Source organism: Scomber scombrus, chromosome 7 (assembly GCF_963691925.1).
Source record: "Scomber scombrus chromosome 7, fScoSco1.1, whole genome shotgun sequence".
Lineage (NCBI taxonomy): Eukaryota > Metazoa > Chordata > Actinopteri > Scombriformes > Scombridae > Scomber > Scomber scombrus.
In genome coordinates, this window is record NC_084976.1 from 5672708 (window position 1) to 5696549 (window position 23842).

The following is a 23842-nucleotide window of genomic DNA, read 5'->3' on the forward strand; positions in this document are numbered from 1 at the left end:
TAGGGCAATTTAAATCCATTTGAGGTATTTTTCTTACTTATGAACATTCTGACAGTTGTGTAAGAAATGGACCACTTGATGCAACCCAGAAACTAAAAGCAAACATGTTAAAAATTACTTTGTAGAAAACACATAAAAGAAAAGTGAATTATAACAATATTGCTTGCCAAATATACAGAAGACCTGCATCAAAAGAGCAAGGTCAAAGTAAAAGAAACATAAAAAATGGAAAAATAATAAATGATGAAATTCATTTCAAAATAGGACATTTTAAAATACACAGATATCTGACTTTATATTTTACTATAATTATAGTATGTTGACAAGGTTTTTGGTTTGAGGGCGTATTAGCATTTTTTCCAATAACAGAAACATCATCCTCAGATGATGTGTTAGCGTGTGCATGAGTCTGTTTATAATGGATGTAAATGAAAGGCTCGTCCATGTTTGATTGGAATCCTGGAGGCATATGAGCCAAACTTTGGTATCCTCAATGAAGCATTAAGAGGAATTTTATGAAAGTCTCACCGTATCCACACTGTGGTCCATGAAGACCAATCACAGTCTAATCCTACAACTGGAGATGACAGAAAAAAAAATCTTGTTTGGCAAGATTTCCCTCCCCTGGCGAGTAACATTGTTAAAAGTCAAAGCTTATTCAGTTGAACTGCTGATGGTCAATGACATTTAAGTCAGATACGCATCTGGGTATTTTTTTTGTAGCTAGAAAACAAGCAGGCTATCAATCCCTCCATTGTGGTTTTAAACTCCAAACCAGCAAAGTTGAAGTTATGATTATTATTTCATAGTTATTTTCTGTAGGTCGAACATGTGGAGAGTTACAGATTGAAGCTTGAAATCTGTTTCATTTCCTCTGCCAATCATTGCACTGCTGGTTAAACCTGCATTTACTTAGTCATCTAAGCAGGATTTTGGTTCTTGTATGGGAAGTGACGCCAAAGATGATCCTGTGTGGTCTGAGGGGGACTCCGAAGACAAATGAGAGGTCTGCAATACAAAACAAGGAGAATTACAGAACTCTCGGGCGTGGGGAGACTGCTTTCATATTTAGGGGATAAATATGTGACGATAGAGTGAAGACTCTGAGAAGCCATTCTTTAGTCTGTCTGTCACTGGGACAAATCGCGGTGGTTTTGGATGTAAGAGAGAAATGCACTTTGAACAACAGAGGGTCAGCGTGCTGCAAACAAAGCCTTGCATAATCCTCATTTTGCCTGTCTCCTCTATCTTCCACTAAGAAATGGATGATTCTAAGCTGTGGTCTTCTCTAGCTCCAGCACAGTTTCTGAACATGAGCCAATCTCGAAAAAGGCCAAAGACCCTGTAATTGCTACTACTGAGAGTCAACTGTGTGTGTCAATGAGAGTGTGTAAGAATAAGCCAGCAATACGGGAGAATTCAACATTAGTGCGGCTAGCATTACATTCCATTCTTGACTGAGACTCACTGAGCCCCCCCCCCCCCCCCCGATCTGGTTCCTACTGGCTGATTCTGTTAATTGCTTTGCCATTTTTATTCTGTGAGACTTGTGAGAAATCTCTCTTACCCGCCACAACCGTCCCACCCAAATCTACACCACAACCCCCATAACCGTCATTAACTTAATTAATTACATCTTAATACAGTGCTCCAGTCGTAATATCCACATCAGCATCAAAATAATTTCATTTTTTCCCCCCTTCTGACCCCAAGACTGCATTTCACCCCCTCCCCCCCACCCTTCCCAGACTTCATCTTTTCATCCTCACCACTGTTGCTTCATGTGGGACTGCACTTTGCCCACTAACTTTTAATATTTCCCCCTCATTTTTTTGTCTTTTGAAGAGCTGGTGCTACTGCAGTTCTGTATGGTAAAACGTTGCCCGCTGTGTGCCCGCTGTGTGATTTGAGTAAACAGCGTAGCCTGGGAAAGTGTGTGTGTGCAGGGCAGAACAAGAGGGGAGTGTAAGGAGGAATGGGAGACGAGACGAAGGGGAGGGCACGGTACTGAGGGAGGAGGCGCGCCGCGGCAGCTGAGCTGTGAAGAAGCTAATGGGCTCTCATCCCCCCTTCCCACGCCCACCGTGTGTTTTCTGATGGGCACTCAAGCGACGAGACATATATTGGTTTGGCTACCGGCACAGAACTCCAGTCGGCTTGTTTCGATACTGCTTTGCTAGGCCTATTCGGCGTCTGTCTGAACTCTGGTTAGCCTGTGTGTGACTTTAGTACTGGCACAGTATGAATCAGTAACCGATTTCTAATAACACGAGGAGGTGGTGGTTGATCTCACTCATCGCTGGAACAGCAATAATGAGAGATGAAAGACAGAAGCATGGCTCACAGAGAGCCGGCAACACTGATAAACTAAAGGGGGTGTGACGAACAGGGAGCCACCGCAAATTAATGTTTGTCTCTGTCAGCAAAGATGGGAAAGAATTAGACAAATAAATTCTCTATCACAGGGCAACTGATAAACCACAGCCTGTTAAATCAGCACATCTGCCCAGTTCACCATGAGCCATCAAAAGAGAAGGTATTAAAAACATAACTGACGACAAAGAATAAGAAGAAAATAAGATGAGAGCTTTTGAATTCATTTTTCATTAAAATATTGTTCTCTCATGTCCATCAAGATCTATACATGTATCTATACAATACAATATTACTTTATCAATGTAAATAGCAACAGAAAACACAGTATATACAGTACAACTAAAGTGCTGTAAAAGTGCTGCAGCCAAATGACAACTAATCCAAATGTGCATGACTAAAGAGAGCATTCTGGCCCTCCGCAGTCAGTCTGGGCATTATCCCCTCTAATTTGTGAGAATAAAACCCCCAAGCCCCTGATTAGGTGATCTGGGGAAGCCAATTGTTTTGATTGTGTTGTGTGATGTGTGATCTGACTGTGTGGAATGTGGCGACCTTTGATCCAGTGACAACATTCAATTAGATAAGGTTAACTAAATTGACCTCCTCCACCTCAGCTACTCAGCCCCGAACTGGATAAAGAGTAAACAGCTTGTATGCTACACATTGAACCGGGGGGATTACCGCTGTCTGCTTTAGCAAACAGCCGGCATGCCCACTCCCATATACACACAGCACATTCACAGCATGCACTAGATGTTTCTGCTTAAAGAAACTACACTAATCACATAAAACCTCTCTCTCTTCTTTTTTTTTAACTTAATATTGATGCATTAAAAATCTTACAGGATACAGCTGGGGAAACTATATGTGCTTTTACTCTCTCTCTGAAGAGCTTAACTTGTAATTACTCATTGTAATAACTCTGCAGTCACATGGGAATTTCAAATGATGGGAGTCTATAGAACTTTGGGAGGGGGGGGGACTCTTTCGTGGACTTGTGTCAGACTCTTCACTGACAAACATGAAAAATTAATTGCACCTTTGTGGGAAATGAATCAGGGTGCCCTGGGAATTACATTACACCCAGTAGCTGACAAGCTAGATCTCTATTTTCCAGCTGCTGAGTAGCCAAGGGGCAAGCATTTCCCTTATCCTTACAAAGAGGAGAAAGAGACATGCAATGAAAGCTCCAGAAATGCAGCTACTTCAAGTGTCGCCTCAGTGCGAATAGAACATAAAACTCAACATTAAATGAGATGCTACTCGTCTGTTGCCAAACACCAAACATCATAGAGCTATAAAAGCTCTTCCATCCATGTTAAGCTGACCTTTTTGACCCCTGAGAACTTCTATAATTGCTTTCAAGTTTGGATACAATTAAATCTTTTCAAAACTCAAACGTATGATTCATGTGAGCTGGCATAGAGCTGTCGTCACAAATAGCTTGTTCTGAGAGAGGGTGAGCATGATTTAGGATTTGTTTCTGTTGTTTTTGTATGCAATGTTGATGGAAAGCTTTTAGCCAACAACCTGAATAAAAATGTGTATCTGCATTCACACCAAAAGTGAACCAAAGAGACCGTCTTATAGCCATTGACGGCAGTCATTGGGTCTTTACACAGATCATCTTAATGAAACTGATGAGCTAATATCATCTCCACTTTCACACGGTGAAGAAGGCTAATTACCTCTCTTTCTCTTTGACCCAACCTTTCCTAGACGACAACTTTTAGAAGTGAAAAAGCAGTGACCCTGAATGACCCGTCTTCACACTCAAAGGCTAAATCTTCATCTCTCTCTCTCTCAGTCCCTCTTTCTCTCTCCCTCTCTCTCTCTCTCTCTCTCTCACTTACACACTGCCATGCTGCCTCACACTGACAGCTGACTCCAGAAAAGCCTGCAGTTTTACCACTGTGTTCCCCTAAGCTGAAGCTAGTCCTGGGTTTCTGCAGCTTCAGTTCCTGTCCTGTACACTATTAAATGGTATCATCTCATGGGTTCATGACATGCTCATTCACTGCCAGAAACTCATGCATGCTATTGTGTCAACTAGAAGGGATTACTGTCATGGTCTTTTCACGGTCTTTCTACAGTAGGAGCACTGTTGCTCTTTTACAACAAGTACTTAACACTGTTGCAGAAGTAGAGACCACATCCGTCCAATTCTTAAATCCTTGCTCTGGAAACTGAGTCTTTAATTGTTCTTTCAGTCTTTTAGTGTCTACCACAGTGGCCCTAGTTATCTCAGCCATTTGAACACAAGATATTTTCCAACCAGATCCCCTTAAATTGTTGCAATTTTATTTTATTCTATTTTTCTCCATTTCCTTCCCTTTGCTATTTTAATAGTATATTATTTGATGTCTTTATGGTTTATTATGTATATCATGTAATATAATTGATATTTTCTTCTTGCTTTAGGCTCACAATGTTTTTCTTATTTTCCTGTGAAGCACTTTGTTGACTTCATGCTTTTAAAAGTACTAGATTACTAAAGCTATTATTTGTATTATTATCCTTAGGAATTATTTTCTCATTGATAAGGGTTTACATGTTCAGTTCTGGTGTTGTTTTTGTAATGTAGTCTGTATTTTGATATGTTTGACTCGCTCCTCTTTTACTTTGCCGTTGACCAACCTCCCCACAGGGGTCGATAAAGTATCATTTACCCTCATCTACTCTCCGTTCTCGGCATGAACCCCAACTTCTGTCTATTTTTAAATCTGCGACTGAGTTAAACTGAAAGATTCTTGGGATGGATGTGAAATGGCTAGTACCCAATAGCCACATGCGAGCTGTGATATCATGTAAGAGTGGAGGCTAGCCTGAACAGCAGCCCACGCCACACTCCAACCCAACCCCAGCTCTAGCCTCAGTATCACTTCTTAACCCCATGTGCATTGTCCCCCAATGTCTGCCCCCCTGAGCATCACACTCCAGCCAGGCTTTAAGCAATGTGAGAGTGGCCTAAGTAGCCCAACACTTCACAGATGAACAGCTTCAGTAATGGGCCGTGATTGACCTCAATAGGCAGCTCTGAGTGGGTTCCCTCGGGTCTAATCTCCACATTACCTGCTCTGCTTCACACACACTGACTGACGAGACATGATGAGAGGGGTTGTCTTGAAGATTAAACACATTGTGGAGGAAGTTGCTGTACGGTGCGCTTAAACAAATAAGCTAATTGAACAATCTTTGATGGTCTATTTTCATGCCCTTAAATTAAATCTGAAATGGAGTGGACCAATTTCAGTCTGTATGCTGCAAAAGCTGGAGGGGAAATTTTAAACTGCACTTTAAAAGCACTTGAAGAGCAAATTTAAGACACCCTTTAAATTAATGAAGCTTTGGTCAGGTCCCAACAGCTACAAAGCTGGTCACATCACTTTACAATATTAGCTATATAAATTACCTCTTGTTTTTTCTCATATGGATGTACAATACATGTATTTTTAGTACCTTTTTCTCTACTGTAGGTCTATCAGTCAGAGAAAGTTCAAGGCAGCAGCTTAAAGCCATCACGCTGCTGCCTAAGACAAAGCCAGACTGTTGATTTAAAACTCAATGGAGTGAGTGAACACATGCAAAGGAGGGGAAAAAGAGCATGATAGATTGACGCGTGAAAGTACGGCAGGCCTTTGAAAGATTGTAATGGAGGAGGCTACCAAGGGAGATCCCAAAATTCACACCCCATCTACGGTGTAACCCATTCAAAGGCTACGGTTTCAGAAAAGAGAGCATGTGTGGCAAGTGTTGCTATGTGTGCACGCTTGCACATGTGCATGCACAACCGAGTGAGTGTAGTGTGTGTGTGTGTGCGTGCGTGCGTGCGTGCGTGCGTGCGTGCGTGCGTGCGTGCGTGCGTGTGTGTGAGAGAGAGAGAGTGAAATGGTCAGATCAAAGTCAGGTGGCGCTTCATTCCCACCTGCTCTCATTAGTCTTTGGGTCTACAGAATTTGAATACTATAAGATCCCACCTGTCTCTGACTGCTGTGGACAGGTCTCTCAGGACACACACATGACAGTATGGATATATATCACCAAATAAAGAGGTACCTGAATGTATGTAATCTATATGTAATTACTCAAATGCTTGTACTAACATATATGAAAATAATCTGCACTGATGAACTTCTGTCTGCTTGTAAAAGAGTTTGGAACTATTGACATTAACTACCAATGGGAGCATATTTTGTTTCCCTAAAATAACTTTGTAATAAGTATGTTATGGGTATTTTAAGAGTAGACTAAATTCTGCAGTAAAATCTAACTCTAAAACACGTTCTTCCTTCCATCTGTTATGTAAAAACAGTGATTGAGAAGAAAATAGCTTTAATATCTATTAGGGAACTAAATATGTTTAGTATTACAGCGTTTGGAGCATTCTCCAAGGATTAATTCCATGTAGCTTTCATAATTCCCTCCAATATGTTTAAATTAAGATTAAAGATCACTTTGTTCCCCCTATTCCCACAGCTCCCATGGTATGGTAAAGAGATCAAAACTGGAGGGCTTTATAGGGAACATCTTTAACATTTGCTCTGCTCTCAGTGTGCTTGATTAAATGTAACATTTTGAGATCCCAGAGTTCTGAGAAAAGCATAAATCATTGTCTCGCAGCTGCTGGCGTGCCTGGGGAAAACACATGCTATCCCTCACTCTCTCTCTCTCTCTCTCTCTCTTTTTGTCTTCGCTATGATCATAAAGCCCACCCGACCCAACCTTCCCTCCTCCTCTGGTGAAAGTCACAGTGGTGGAGGGTCGGGGGTGAGGGGGGTGTGCAGGGGGAACACCTGCAGGCTGCTGCTCGCCCCCGAAGTTCAGCATAAACCCCAGCTCCTCACACGCCCTCTAGCCCTTTACTCCCTCTACTCCTTCACACCGGCCTCGTCCAAGGCCCCCTTAGTCTTTCCCATCCATCAGCAGTGACAAGGCCTGAGACCAAGCCAAAAAGGATAGTCAGCCAGCCAGCCACTGTCCGGGGATCAAAATGATCTAGAGTAGCACTGATAATTTACACTCTATGTAGCATCGGAGGTCATTATGAATGACACGGCCAAGGATTTCTCATCTTAGTGATCCTTAAAGCGCTGCTCTACTCTGATTAAACTCAGGAATAATTTATAGATCTAATACCAGTTCAGGAATACAGACATCAGTACTGAGGGTGTGCTAGTGAAGGTTGACATGTCCCTGGCTCTCAGCTGGGCCCATGTGGAGGACCTGTGCCCTTCTGATCCAGCCTGCCAACCTGGATTGCTGCCTGCTGTGACTTAAAAGCAGCTAATTTCCCCTGCTGAGCTTCACAAGTTTGACTACTCCTATTGCTGCCTCTCCATCTCTCTCATTCCCCACTTTGGTTTTTCATGTTATTAAATAACGGTGTTGATTTCTCATTATTCATCGTGCGATAACAGAGCGCACGCATGAATCGTGTTCGGTTTGTATAAAAAGGCAGAAAATGAAAAAGAAAAACGGGGGAGAATAGTTGGCTGCAGTGGTGCTCTGCAGCTGCCAGAAAATCTTACCGTTGCTGGGTCCATCTGGAACAATCGCTCAATTAGGAGAAATCATCTGGGACTGTCACATTGTAACGCATAGGGTTAACGGCGAGATATGAAATTGCTATACGCTTTTGGATCCATAAAAGAGGAGATTTCAAAGCGGCGCTGCTCAGTTCTTCTGCATTAAACCCACGCCTTTAATTGTCTTTAATTTATTAGAATGTTCCAACCTCAACCCCGTTAAATGAAAACACATTAGCCTGGATAATGCGGTTTCTAGTTTCTACAAGTGTATAGGGACTCCCTCCAACCACCACCCCTAGCCACCCAACCCCAACCCACGCTCTTCATTTTCTAAGTAAATTGGAATTTGGTTTTAATTCGCTGGTAAACAATTAGACAGAAAACAGATGTCACTGGCCATGTTTGAAAGCAACTCATCTCCTTGGTGAATTCACTTTGCGTGGAAGAGTTAGAAAGGGCGACAGAGATAGAGTAAAGATTAGAACCTGTGTCAAAGTCGCCATTTAAATGCTATTTAGATTATTGTTGCTTCAGCACAAGGAAAATTAGGTTATGGTTAACATATTTCAGGCAGACCACTGTGTCATAGAAAAAAGCCCAAAGACAAGTGCTCTAAACTTGATTGTGTGATTGGTCGTGTAGAATTTAACCGTTTATTAGTCCAAATATGTTTATGGGCCTTTCTGAGCTCTAAAAGAGGGGAAAATGTAAGACATGGAAGGGAAATGGTTTCTGGGATGAATTAAAGTATCCATAAGTAAAGTGCTGGTGATTTCCAGAGCCTGTCACATCCACTAAGAAATGAGAAAACACAGAGATCACATATACACGGCCAGTGGGGGAAACATTGATGCCAAGACTTCTCTTGACTTATAAGTCAATCATATACACCAAAACATAAAAAAAATACAAATTAAGATATATGCTTACACAAGTACCATATCATTGGAATATATATTCAAACACTTCACTGACTGCACGCTAGTAGCTTGATCCCGATTACCAACAAACCCCCCCCCTCCTCCCCTTCTTCCTTAAATAAATATTATGCTTTGAGAATTGGGCAGACAGATCACACAGCACTGCTGCGCTTCCCGTTGCATCTCTACAAAAACCAGAAGCGACTAATCAGATGTAAAATAAAATATAAAAGTTGATTGTGGCTCATTATATCTTAATGTTTTCAGTATGTCTATGGTGCAAGAAGTTAGCTTTTTTTTTCTTACTCCCCTACCTCACTCCATGTATAATGATCCCGCTTAAGAATTTGCTAAATGGAATCAACAGAGCCACATGGGACGAATAAAATGTGTTTGATGCCAAGGCCAAGTGCTCCGACAATTCAGAAATGTCATGATCACAAAATGTGAGCCTCTGAGTCGGTCCTATGGGAGCAAAGGGTGCAGCGCATTTAAGAGTGCTGCTACTCCACCTTTCATCTCTGGCTGAATGAGGCGTTGCATCCATCATTCCATTAACGCTGCTCTAACAGGCTCCCAGTCACCCTCTGGATGACAGCAGGGACATGGGACATGTGGACTGACCAAAAGCTTTGATGTAAGCCTGACCACTATACAATACACAGACCTATAAACAGACACCCAGAAATGCCTGTGTGCACACACTAACTATGCAAACTTTTCCCTCAGCAGCATGTTTGACACAACACACATGCGGAGAGACTGAGAGACGTTCCAGTCTGGTGAAATTGTTACTGTCAAACCACACTGCTGTCTCCAGCTTTGACTGTATTGACAGGTATACTGCAGATGAAAGAAAGATTTCTGGCAGAAATATTGTGTGTGTGTGTGTGTGTGTGTGTGTGTGTGTGTGTGTGTGTGTGTGTGTGTGTGTGTGTGTGTGTGTGTGTGTGTGTGTGTGTGTGTGTGTGTGTGTGTGTGTGTGTGTGTGTGTGTGCGTGTGTCAGTGGTTTAAATTAAAATACAAAGAAGCTAATGTGTAAATTGCCTTCGTTCATTAAGGTTTCATCTTTTGCACCCATCACAAGCCAATGACAAATGAACATCTCTACAACAAGAAGCACAGAGGTGGATAAGGATGGATAAAGAACAGAAAAGAGGAAGACACAAAAAGAGTGCATGCTAAATTTGAGACTACAATAAACCAAAAGATAGAGACAAAATACAGACAGAGCGAGAAATAAAGCATGAAAGCAACTAAGAAAGCAAGAAACAAAGAACATTAAAGACAGAAGCAGGGAGGGGAAAAATGAGAGGATCGAGGCAGTGATGAGAAGGAGTGCAGGCCTCCACTGCTCCACATCTGCTGGAGATATATCCAGTGCTTCTGGGAGTCAGCAAAGCCCCACACTCCCCTCCACACACACCTCCCCTTTACCTTCATCTTCTCTCCCCCTCTATTTTGCTTCCTTTCTGTCTTCTGGTTTGTGTTCAGATCAGGTTTTAATATTCAAAAATATGTACTGTCTTTATGAGCCATTGCTTTGCTGAAATAATATGCTCTCTAAATCAAAGTAATAGTCTGAGGCTGTGCACTAAATAGAATTTACCAGAGTTCCTAAAAATATTTATCTACAACTGGTGAGGCTGTAAATGGTGGAACAACCCATTGTTAGAAATACAACGTCGCTTTTAAAATCTATTCTTGTGTCACCGTAACTTTCTGGGAAATTTATTCAATGATGGTCCTCACATTTATCAAACTTTGAGTTGCTTGTGAAATGTAAGCTTTCCCCTGCTTTACATTCTCAATTTATAGTGGTGTCTTGATGCTCTGTTCACAAGCAATAGGCCTGAGTGATTGACTGGGTGACATTCAAACAGCAATGGAATTCCTGGTTAGGGATGACCTCCCAAATCCGCTGTCTCTAAAACCATACTTATCTTCTTACTTCTCTACACCTTAAGCTACAGCTGTATCTTTCCTTCACAGTCGGAAACGACCTGAGGCCAGTTCTATCTCTATCTCAGTGCTGACATGTTTAAGGCTCGGGGGGCCTGATGTGATTCAGGACCCCATTTTGCTTCTTCTTTTTTTAAACGAAAGTCAAGGCTGTGCGATGAATCTCTGCAGCCCTGTATTAAAAGTGATGTACAGTTGTGACTCTGAAGGCAAATACTGCAGGTGTATTGTTTTACATTGTCACCCCCCAGGCTTCTCCAGTATCTGTTGTTTTGGCAGGCGGGGGTTTGGTGGGACAGCAGCCCAGAAAGTACTTTGAGAGAGTCACCTTTCGTGGGCTTTTAGAGACCTGGGACCAACTGAAGGCCAGGACATAGGAGAGACTGTCGAGTACATCCACTTCCAAAGGTATCAATCTTCTTTGAGAGCCAAGTAGAGCTGCCCGATAGGAGAACTAGTTGCAGTCACGGGAGGGGATGATAGTTTAGTGATGACATACTGATATTCATGGCCTCTTTCACAGAAGAAAGCATTACAGGAGCAATTTCAGCTTGAAAGAACTCCAGAGACCAACCTGGAAGGATGAGGACATACAGTACCTGGCTACTGCTGTAGATCCATGACATGCACCAAGCTGCAGTCATTAAATTATCCAACTTACTAAATCAAGCGCTACAGCCCTTTGAGCTCTGGAATCTGAATTGCATTTTTTAGTATTTTGGAAGAGCTACTGAATAATCCCACAGACTCCCTTCTAAACACACAAGTGTACACGCCCACACACTCACACACAAACACCAGAAATATAATCTCCGGTCTTAGGATGCAATCAAAAACTCCAACCTGACATCAGCGCAGCCTTCAGCAGCAATCCTCGAGTGGTTAGCTGTTGTTAGCCAGCTCAGCCCGGCGCTGACAGAGACTAACTGCTGTTTAGAGAACTTGCGCTGCCTGTAAAGAGGAGCCAAGTTGCCAGCCCTGCCTCAAGAACACTGGAGTGGAAAACACTTATCGGCTTTACTAAACAAATAAGTGAAAGGGGGCACCGCGTGACATTATGGGAGGAAGGAAAATATGACAACCTAAACAAACCGAGAAACTCGCATTAGATCACGAATAATTGAGATGGAATATGGACTACCAGCGTCTGTCACAAATCCAAACACCACAACCATGTCAAGAAAATGAGCTTAAAAACTGATATATCAAAGCGAGTTTGTGATTTGTGATTTTAAAAAGAAAAAAAATACACAGCTTGAGTAGGAAACTGTACCACCGAGGAATGTGCTCTGATGAACGCAGTGGAAAAATGAGAGAAGAAAGGAGAAAATGCAATGCATGTATTTAAAACATTTGAACAGCTTTTTACCTGAGTTTCTGCAGTCATCTCCTTGCTGAGGGACCTGAATGGAGAACGCCAGCAGGTCAGGGGCCAGTAGAGATTCAGGCTTGCGGATCTCATTAAGCCAGCGGCTCACGTGAAGATCTTTGGTGTCAGACGGGCCCTGGATCAGAGGAACCAGCTTCTCCTTTACCCCCTCTCCTGAACCTAAGGGATAGCAGTCAAAGCTTGAGCAATACATTGTGAATTCCCCAGTTACCAAAATGATTAGAAAATTAGAAATACTTTTTCAAAAATGTGGCAAGAGGATACAAAATATCTAAACAAGGCTGGTTTTGAATGCCTTACAGATTTAAAAATATCCATTTATTTCAGGTTAACAACATTTCTAAAGTTCCCCCCTCTACTGCACTTACAGGAGCAAGAAAATGTGGTGAAAGCAAAGTGGAAAAACGGATTTGAAGCAATTACTGCATTACTTATTGCTGCAATAGCCTTTTTTGACTGTACAGCCTTTTTTGCCACTTATAAACTATAAGATGCCATATATAGGTGGTGTTTGGGTGTCTCTGAGACAAAATAATGCAATGGGTAGACTAAATGATGAAGACACAGACAACTTAATAACCATAACTCTATTCAAAAACTGCAGAATTTGTCAGTATTTAACGTAGGTCCTTAAATCAATATGAGACAACCAAAACACGTTATTATCATCCATGTAAAAACTGCAGGTGAATTGGTGATAAAAAAAATGCTGAAATATTGAATTTGTCGTCATGGAAACAGTCTTGAAAATATGTAAAACAAAATACATCAACAAACTAGCCATCTCTGTGATAGATTTCACATCATATGTGCAGTTTGACCTTGTGAACTCTGTGCTGTGACACTAGCTCCAATAACATCCTTGCCATCAAAGACATGGCCAGAGCCCAATGATAGTGTCCCAGGAGAGAACAGCGACTGAATCACACAGCTGGAAAGAAATCAAGATGAAGATTGAAAGAGCGGGAGAGAGAGAGAGAGAGAGAGAAAGATGGAGTGGAGTGTGTAAAAAGTATAAGTTAAAGAAAGTCAAAGAAGAGTCTAGTCGCTCTCGCTCGCTCCCTCCTACACAGGCAGTAAAGTTTTAACAGGGCACAGCTGCACACACCTGGGGTCCTGGCACACACTTTTACAGCTCCCACGGTTCCTGAGGCGCATTTCACCGTCGCACGGCTGCAGAACTTCAGCTCCAGGTTTTGGACCGAGCCCTCGAGAGTCGGTGACGGGCCAGGAGATTTCACACCTAATAAAAAAAAAAAAACAAAGTGAAAATGAAGTGCAGTCCAGCAGGTTTAAACGCCGCTGCCGTGGCTTCGTTAAACACTTGATTGGCCTTTAATTGTTCTTGACCCCTTTCTTTCCCCCTTTTTCTCTACCACAGAAGAAACCAGGTGCTCTGAAACACAGACATCACCGACACCAGGCAGAGTGTGTCGCATTCGTCTGAGCTCTGGTAGGGATACTGGTAGTGGCCTCTGGTTCCAAGATTAACCTGATGTGTTTTTATTCCTGTGAAAAATAAATACTTAAAAAAAAAAAATAATAATTCTCCCTTAAAATAACAGCACCAATTCCTACTTTTCTTGTAGATAGTAGTAGTAGTAGTACATGCGCCTTCAACGGCACACGACTAATTAGTTTTGCTACTAATTTACACTTGTCCCTATTAAATAATCTTTTATGTGTGCATTTATCTATGAGTACATGCTGACAGGGTTGAAAGATTTATAAGGGGGGGGAGTTTTTATTTGATTGTATTTTCATTCCTCTGGATTTGAAAAGTTTCCTTTCCGACATCACAGCCATATTGTTTTGTTTTTTTTCAAAAAGTGCCCAAGAAGGATATTAAAAGAGATAAAAACCCTTAAATTGTCAAGTGCTTTTTCTAAATGTTTTACAAGTTCCCAGTAAATCTACTGAGTTGAATGACTTGAACATTTTAAGTTAAACAGGGACTATTAGGAGTATGAGTAATAGGCCAATATAAAGGATATATCTTTCCAAAACAATATCCAATATAGTCACTCCCGTGTCCAGCTTAGTGTCAACTACAACTCACCTAACACCAGCATTACATCACGGGAGCCTCAAGTGCTCTTCACTCTATGATTATTTCTCTTAATGGCAGCCTGGTGTGGAAGAACCTTCCGTCTGCCATCTTTCCAAAATGAAACTGTTTGCACTGTGGTAAGGAGAGGGGGGGATTACATACTCGCCATTATGATATGTCAATGTTATTTCTATGGTGAGAGGCTATTTCAAACACATAACAGGAGGAGGAGGAGGGAGAAATAGCTGGATGACTAAAAGATATTAGAGAGTTTAGGGAGTTATGTGCCAAACCGCCTGTTGAGAGAAGAGAGGAGGATCCATCCATCACATGCTACATTCTTCCAGTGAGCTGGAACTGTCTGAGTGAATCACATTGAATTCTTACATCACCTGTTCCGATAAGGCTTTACTTCTCAAAATAATCTCCATTTACAATGATAGCACTTCATTTCCTACAAATGTCCGCAAGGCTTTTTGTCTGAGTTTACAACTGATTGGGGCTTTTTTCGTCAAATGCTGGGCCAAGTGACACGAAGATCAACACGGCCAAACAAACAGCAAACAGTATATCAAAAAGGTTATAAAATAAAAGGATGAACAACAGGATATCAGGCATTTATTACCTACTGCTAAGTGAGAGGGCTAGACAGCTATAGGCTTTCTTTTACCCTCATACACTTCTATCCCATTTTCTTATCATTTATGATCATCATTATCCTTCTTAGACACTTTTTCTTCCCCAGACTCTTTCTCTATCTTTTCATGTTCAGATAACTACTGTACTTTTTGTATTTATGAGATTAGTCTAAAATCTGGACACTGCATTAACTAAGGTAAGCTGGGTATGTTGTTTTAAACTGAAATTGGCATTTTGAGCTCTTTGCTTTCAAGTAACACAGGGGGAATATAGTATGATATATATATTTTGCAGTTGTTAATCCCAATCAAGCAGTAGTCTGAGGTAGCTTTAATGTAAAAGAGCAGGCAGGGTGAACAAGGGAACGATTCAGGCAGACACATTTACAGAGTGCATTTAACCAAGCGAATTACTGTGCAATTGCTAAAAATCCCTAACCGCTGACTTCCCTCCTATTCCTCTCTCAGACAAATTACCCAACAACCTCTTCACCTGCTTTCTGAGAGGCCCTCTATCAGCCCAGATGGAAGATGGGAACGTTAATAACCCTCCTTCTGTCTCCCCGCCTCCCTCTTAATGGTCAAACAGAGCAGTATTGCGTGTCTCTCTGTGGCTTTGGTTACCTGCCTCTCTACGAGCTTCCTCTGACTATAGGAAAGATGTTCTATATGAAGTCTGGAGCTGGTGGAATTATTTCACCCCACAATTCAAACCTGAGCAATTAATATCTTACTCTTTGAAGGAGATTCATTTTTAAGTAACTACCCCACATACTCCTTGTATTATTACTGTATAAAAAAAAACAATACAGACAAAATGATGAGCAAGTTCTGACTCACTGTCAGACTCAATTTGTTATTCTGACTTTCTGACGCTCCCTTGCGCTGCTTGTTGTGTGTTGATTTTGAGAACGTGTGCAGTGTCTGCTGAATTTTAACCTCATGGCCTTGACTCATTGTCGTATTTGTCCATGTTTACCAGATGACTAGCTTTATTTTAGTAGAAGCCATGAGTTGAGTTACCATATTGATCATCTTTAGAGAAACATCTTACAGTATGTGCACACACAGACATACACACAGGTTCACACACAAACTTAAACCTCACAGGGTTTATCTGATGTGATCCAGTACTAGAGGGAAAGATAGAGAATGACACAGGCACTACATAAAGCAAGTCACCATTCTCCCACTGGAAACCATATAGCTTACATATATTTGCCATAAAAGGATTGCACCAGACATTTGGTAATATTATTGAGTGTGTCTCAGTGAACCTAGGAACACATGAACCATCCACCCCGCTGTACAAGAACAAACGATCACAGAGAAGATATATCCAGATCCAATGGCCAAGCATTTGGCCTTCTTTAAAACAGTACTGGAGGTAAAATGACTGCAACAGTGATGACTAGGGTTTCCACATAGCCTGAATATTCCCTTGAGTCCTTCATTCTTTCTGGAAAAGATGGAGATGTTAAAAGAGCAAACCAATCTGGAACATGACAAAAGCAATTCCCACTGCCTATGTTTGCTCTTTGATAAATGGCACTAGGCGTATCACTATAACATATCCCCTTTGCCCACGTAGATGTCCTAAAGGGCACGGTGCACCTGCTGGGGGTTGTAGTTGTTGCGTGGAGGGGTGAGAGGGGGGGGGGCTCTGGACAATGTTTTGGGCAGCTGTTAAGACTATAAAAGTGGGGTACACAGGAAGAGAAAAAAACACAAGGGTTGGTAGTTTGTCGGCTTGAGCAGTGGAATTCAGTTTGGTATATGTGTGAGATGCATTAGTGTGTGTATCACAGCCAGACGTACGTGTGTGTGTGTGTGTGTGTGTGTGTGTGTGTGTGTGTGTGTGTGTGTGTGTGTGTGTTTTTTTTTTTTTTCTGTGTGTGACCGAGTGAGTGAATGTGTGTGGTGCTGTTATTCGTCAAGCGAAGGCAGGTGCAAGGAGTACATAAACACACAGCTAGGGGCCAGAGGCTACGGCACTCCATCAAACACTGTGAGGGCAACCGTGTGGGCAGCTGGATTTGCCATCCTGAAAGCTGAGGAGAGAGAGTGTGAAAATATGAAGGGAAGAAGGGATGAAGAGAGAATGAAAGAGAAAAAAGAATTAAAAAAGAGAAACACACGCAGTGATGGCTCAGTATGGGATGTGGAGTTGAGTGTGTTATGTATATGTGTGTGTGCAGGACATCTGCAGACTTGAAAGCCATGTTTTACACATTAAACATGTCCTGCTCTCACTGCTTTGAGGAATGATATGGGAAAGTTGTCTGCTTTACAACACTTGACCAGGCCAGTCTAACTTCTAAAACTAGACGTGCGGTGTTGTATTAGCTTACATTAACAAAACTCTCAAACCTCAGAAGTACAAACAATTTTCACTTCTGATGCTATGGAAAACACTTAGTGAATAAGCCGTGACATTCACATGGGAACACTGAAATGTATTAAGATGAGGAATGGGAAATTGAGAAAGCCTCCTCTCTGTGTGAAAAGTTTGTAATGTCTGCTCTCACACTTCAGGAAGCATCCAGAGGAGCCATTAAGTGCTGATGCAGAACCTGTAACTGCCACTACTGCTAGAGGTGAGATGAAAGTATTAATAATATCTGGGAGGTGGTTGATGTATGCTGCAAAACAGAAACAAAAACAGGCTGAAGAAGACATTGAAGGAGGTAAAGGTAAAGGTGTAGATTATACACTCATTTGCCAGCCTGCAATAAATCCTGTGTTCATGATGGGTTTTTTTCATCTGTTTTAGAGGGGTGTTGATTCATTTTTACTGGATATGTACAGCCTGTCCCAGTTAGTACATGTCTTGGTCAGAACTAAATGCAAGGGTTCCGTGTCAAAAATGTTTTTTTATGTTACGTGTCTGTTACAAAATCAATATTGGGCAGTATATTGTTACCAGATTTTTTAAACCCCCAAATATTAACATCTGCCTAAAAAGAATCTTGTTTTGGTCAGAGTGAAGAGTTCCACTATATTTCAGAAAATCAGTCCCTGGCACGTATTAATCCATTAGGGATCAGTTTTAAATGTGATGACGATCAGTTGACAAGAGGATGTACGCTATCGCCAAACCCTAATGGGCAGGTAGACAAAGAAAGACAGAGAAGGAAAGAGAACCTAAAGTACTAAAAGCTCAGCGTCTGGCAACGGGCCCGTAGCAGCTAGAGGCCTGACAGAAAAAGAGGTAGACACAGACAAGTTTGGGTAGACTGAAACCAGCCAGCTGAGCCATTAAGTGCTGATGCAGAAACAATAACTGTCTCTCCTAAGTCAGGAGGGGCTGAAGTAGAAGCAGTAAGTAGGAGCAGGTGGTCCGCTGGCATCTTGCCCAGCACTGACACACAGCAAAAAATACAGACACATGCAGAGAGAGCAGGACAGGAAAACAGACAAGGTGAACCAGTAGTGGTTTGTCCTGCAGTGAAAGCTGATTAGAGACCAGGTCTGGCAGTGGGCAAACACAAATATACAGGTGACACAATCATACACGAAATCTCAGTTCTAGACTAATGGAAAATGATTGTTAGGACAGTAGAGACCTAAGTTTACATTTATAATCAGTTTGTGACATTTACGTAGAAAATTCAGTCTACCAGCAACTGAGAAAAAGAGCATCAGTCTACCCTCAAAAAAGGAAGCAGTTACAGTTCATTTCCTTGTGCATTGGAGCATTTGCAGGAAATCGTTGGTTGCACACAGGAAGATGCATTTTACATTTCCGGTAGCTGCAACAGGAAAAGTTTGGGTGTAAACTGAACAGGAACTGTGCAGTTTTCATAAGCAGTAATAGTTCCCATTGCTAAATAACTAAACTAATACACACAAAGGCCCTATTCCAGGGTTCTGGTTATTACATTATGAATGAAGAACCTCAATCAAGAGTACATACTTGTGCACATACACGCACAGAAGCTTAAACTAAAAGTACTCATGTTTCAATGCAGGTTGTAAGACATACAGAAAACAGAGAGTAAGATTCGTGCAAACAAGTGTCTACATAAGAGGAAGTATGTCTCCCCATGAACTGCTTCTAGCACATTGGAAGGTTAGAGTATATGAGTGTGCAAAGTGGTACTCGCTGCTTATAACAGCCGCAGTATAAAGACAGTGATGGGGTGTAAGTGCTGGTGGTAGCGGAGGCTGGGGGTCTAATTTTCATGATTACCATTCCCTCCAGGTGCTGCCTGCCTTTCTGTCTGCCCGCTAAAGCAATGACACATGTTCTCTGCTCACTCAAACCGTGGTTCTCTCTGCCACCGAATTACCACAATTAAGGAGTCTTCATGCGGAAGCAATTTGGCCAACACTAATGGGGCTAGGCAGTGGGGTTTGGAAGACAGTGAAAGAAGGGGGGGTTGGGGGTGAGAAGAGGGAAAGATAAGAGCGAGATGCAGAGCAAAATCTGAGGGAAAGAGTTATGAAACAAGTGAAAAAGATGAGTGGGAGAGAGTAAAGGAAAAAGGAAGAGGCAGATGTGCAAAGAGTGACAGAGAAACATGTGCTGTGACATGGAGGATTCCCACATTGCCACTTGTAAGGAGACGATTAGTCGGTGGTGAGATAGGCCATTAAAACACAGTTCTGGATGAGAGGGCCTGCCTCTCAATCTCCCATATCCCCAGCCTAATGCTGCCCTGACAAATTTGGTTAGCATAAGAAACAAGGGCATTCTGGCTTTGAAGTAACAGCCAGGATGGAATGCCAGTGTGGTTCCACCATGAGAGAGATGCTCGAAACTACAGACCGCAGCTAATGATGCTAAACCAGCCCCTCCGTCACTGAAATGTTACTCTGGATTACTGCACTCTTTCTCTCTCTGACTCTTGAAATCTCTGTGACTCTATAACTCATGGCTGCTCTCTTTTCACAGCCCACCCTTTTTTTCTTTCAATATGGAAGAGAAATAAAGTGAAACCCAGCAGAACGTTCTTGTTTATCAATAATCCACTGAGATCAATATTTATGTGTTAGTTTCGCAGAGCCTCACTGTGTCTGTGTGTGGTGGTAGCCAAGACGTGACTGGGGTTTTGGTGCTTGCGGAGGCACTTCAATGGGAGCTGCAGTGGAAATTTATGGCCTTGTGACGTGGAGCTATGTGCTCCGTCGGCACTAGTCACTACCCTTAGATGGGATGGTTGGTTCACAGCAGGGAGCCAGCTCTGCAGACACTACCAGATGACATAAATACAAACAGATTTATTTAGGGCTGTCATTGATTCGGGGCTTATAGTACCATTCAACGAAGTCTGGTGTGGGTGCTTTAAAGCACATTCTCCTTACAGTGCTTTTTGTTTCATGTCTCAGTAATTCCCTCTGCTTTGTGTATGCAAAGTTTAATAATCTGACTTAATACTGATTATCTTCTTTCTAAGTTATGTACTGCTATCATATGCAATCCATATGATGAATATTAATCTCACCATTATTCACATGGGAATGCAAGTAAAGGCTTGTGTTGAATCTGTCTCTACCATTATGGCTTTATTTTATGCTTCAGTGATGCTCCATTACTGTTGTTCCACTCAATGATTTGCTGATTTCTGATCCTATTTATTCACTTAGAGTGACTAATATATTTAAAAATGCAAAATCTACACACCCTGACATGTCTTCCTAGGTCTGGTAAACACATTACCTAATGATGACATACTGTAGCAGCCTACAAGTCTTTACCAGGGTAACATTTCATAAAACATGGCTGCAGGGGGTTTTCATATCATATTTCACTTTATCTTCCCAGGGGAGATGAGCTGAGTCCAAACTCTGAATGACATAAATCTTCAATCTACAAAAGCTCTACCCATGCTTGGCCAGCTACATAAACTGCTACACTGTAGCTACCAATGACCAGCCAGGTTTCTAAAAAGCATGATAGATCTTTGTGATCAACAACCAATTTAACTGCTATACCATGCCAATGTATATATTGGATTTAGTGGTAAGTGGAAAGATGCCTCTGAGAAACCATTGATGATTCATATCAGAGCACAAAAATAAAAAAGTTGGACGTGAAAGCCAGGCTTCCAGATCCTGTACTGGGATCATCCATGTTCTCAAACATGCCTGGAATCACATCTTATTTCCCATGACAGAAAAGTGGGCTACTATTCAAACTAACAGCAGAGAGAAAATCCTTGGCGCACTCTCAGTTGACTTCTGATTTCTTTTAAATATCATCTTTCGCCAGAAGCCTGCAGACGGTGTGAGGAAAAGGGAAATGATGAATGGAGAATCATGGTGAAAAATGACAAGCCTGATGGCCCCTGATGAGTGTCTGACGTCACCAACGATAAAGAATGTGTGTGTGTGCGTGTGTATGTGTGTGTGAGCATATGTGTTTTACCTGTGTGTTTGTGCAAGCGTAAAAGAGTTGTTTAGCGGAAGCTGACTAGAAATGCAGTTTAAAGGACAGGCACTTTGTTTTTGTCTGATCTCATCAAACGTATGAATATCCATCCGTGTGTTTCGATATGCTATGTCTAATTGTGGGACATCACAAAATAACAAACTTCTGTTTTACATCCACTTCACTGGCTTCTCCTATTAGTTCAGGACTGAAGTGAGCGAAACAGAAAGAGCGGAGAGATTCAGGAAGACAAAAGAAAAAGAGGAAGGCCTGAGTCTGGATTGACTTAAAACATCATCACAATCTGCCAGGAGTGGAGCGAGGGCCGTCTGTGGCTCATTGAAGTTTTCATTGACAAGAACCGTCTCAAGTTCCATCCAAGATTTATTTATCGGTTCTCTGATGCTGACACAACGTGTTTTTAATGTCAGAAATAAGGTTGCGTATGGATGAAAAAAAAGTCCCTCTTTCTTTCCTTTCCCTCCTGCTTTCTTCCTGCCCTGATGTCAATCCGTGAAGCAGACAAGTAGACAGGCAGAAATTTCTCTCAAACCAATAAGTTACCTCTTCAAAGAAGAATGGATACTTGAGTGAGGGGCCAGGCCACGCTGAAACAGACATCTCAGGGTTTTCATTAAGCTTCCCATCTCTTTACTGACATTTGTGACAACCACAGACCATGAAAAAGGCTCTTGTCCTTCGCTTTTTCACTTTCATTGTGGAACAATGAAAGAGGACTATCAAAATAATCTCCATGAGCTAAGTGTATGGGCCCATTATATGACAGGGCAAAGCTGCATGTTCCTCTGGCTTGTCTTGATTAATAGATAGGAAACATTAAGGTTCTGAGTAAGAGGGACATGTCAGCCAAAATCTGCACAGGAAAACAGTGGAAAACTGAGCGCGTGTAACCTCCTCTGTTCAGTCTCATAGCCAGGAGTTATGCTACCAATGGCTGCATTATAAGGCAAACAAGAGAAACTCCAAAAAAAGAGGGATAAAGGATAGACGGCTATGTTCTGGGACCAGACAACGTAAAGCACACGACATACCAGGGATCAGCTTACGGAGGTGACAGAGAGATATGGAAATGGACACTTTTTTCCCCTCCAATAACACTCAGCTATTACCGACACTTATTGTGCCGCAGCGTCACAGGGGGATTTGCGTCGGCCCTATACTCCTGAAGGCAGTTAGATCACAGGGATGTGAACTGCTGGCCATGACAGGAGCAGCCTTTTTCATGCAGTGCAAAAATGCGTAAAAACTGTTGTTGACAAGGTCTGAGAGATTGCATTTGTTTCCAAGCAATGGGAAATATCAGTGTGAAGCTAAGTATAAATAAGTCTCCCTGACGTAACCTTGAATAGTCTTTCTTTCCATTCTTTCCCCCTGTTTCTCTCATGACCACCGCGTCCCCCCTATTTTATGTGTAGGGGGAACTTGTAAAAACAAAAAGACCTGTTTTAATAATGATACTGTTATGAGTGAGAGCATAAGTCCTGGACTATTATTATCAACATGCTTGTAGTCGCTATGCAATGAGAACATAGGCTTGCTGTGTCCAAACTTTCCTGCCTTCGTTTGCCTTAAATGGGATCGTGTGCTGTGGGTTCAGGAGAACATATAGGATTTGCTAAAGATGGAGGTGGGCATGCATCTGTGCATATGTGTGTGCATGTGTGTGTATGTGTGTCTAACGTGACACTCAATTAGGTGCCAAAGCTGGCTTTAATAAAAGCAGAGCCAGAACACCATTGGTCAGTTGTGTTTCTGAGCACTGAGGTCCACCCCACACTCTCAGTCTCTTTATTTCTTTCTTTTTCTGTCACTCTTCCCTTCAACCTTTATTTTCCTTCTCTTTTTCATTTTTCATTCTGCTCATTATATCGTTCACTCTCTCTCTTCCTCTTCCTCTGTTCTTTTACCCCTATGTCTGTCATGCTGAAGTTATGTCACAGCTCGTATATCATCCGGCAATCATCTAGAGCACGTCTGGTGACCACCACCAACCGACTTCTACCAGACCCCCCCCCCTCTCTCTCTTCCTATCCCACAGTCCGGACCACCACAGAGATCTCAGCTGTAGTAGCTACATCAGATCTGAATCCATCACTGGTGGAAATGCCAATTTTAAGACAAAATAAATCACCTTGACTATGTGTCGTTCTTGCAAGACACTGAAATGGGAAAGCATCAAAATGACCAAAACTAGCTTTGCTCAAATACAGAGAAAAATGATTGATGGGGTCTTTCTTACTGTAGCTGTCACTGTGAAGTGCATCATTGTGTAGTGCTTGTAAAGAAATATCACTGATCTACACTCAGACAGTCATTTTTCTCAGCTACAACTCTTTTAGGCCAATAACACTAAAAGAAAAAAAATACAGCATATGAACACTTTCTACTTCTGGCTGTGTTTAAAAGTAATGGACATGAAAAATCATCCTTTCATAATGAGCTGTCTAAGGTTACTTAAAGTCTGGAGCATCCCACCCTCTGTGTGTTTCATCTGGAGTGTTTACTGCCATGTCACGGCAACAAGACTTCTCATTTCGACTTGATCAGCGCAAAGAGCGAAAACACAAAAAGGCGCGCACGCAC

General features: G+C 42.0%; 1 protein-coding gene across 3 annotated transcripts in view; it reads right to left on the minus strand.

The window, feature by feature from the left end:
- LOC133984086 (intermembrane lipid transfer protein VPS13B-like) overlaps nucleotides 1-23842 on the minus strand; it is a 325432-nt gene that overhangs the window by 220051 nt on the left and 81539 nt on the right. For all 3 annotated transcript variants that reach the window (XM_062423340.1, XM_062423339.1, XM_062423341.1), the window contains exons 18-19: nucleotides 13286-13420; nucleotides 12157-12336 (exon numbers count right to left, since the gene is read on the minus strand). In XM_062423340.1, the coding sequence (XP_062279324.1) occupies nucleotides 12157-12336; nucleotides 13286-13420 (315 nt within the window). The remainder of the gene's footprint in view (nucleotides 1-12156; nucleotides 12337-13285; nucleotides 13421-23842) is intronic.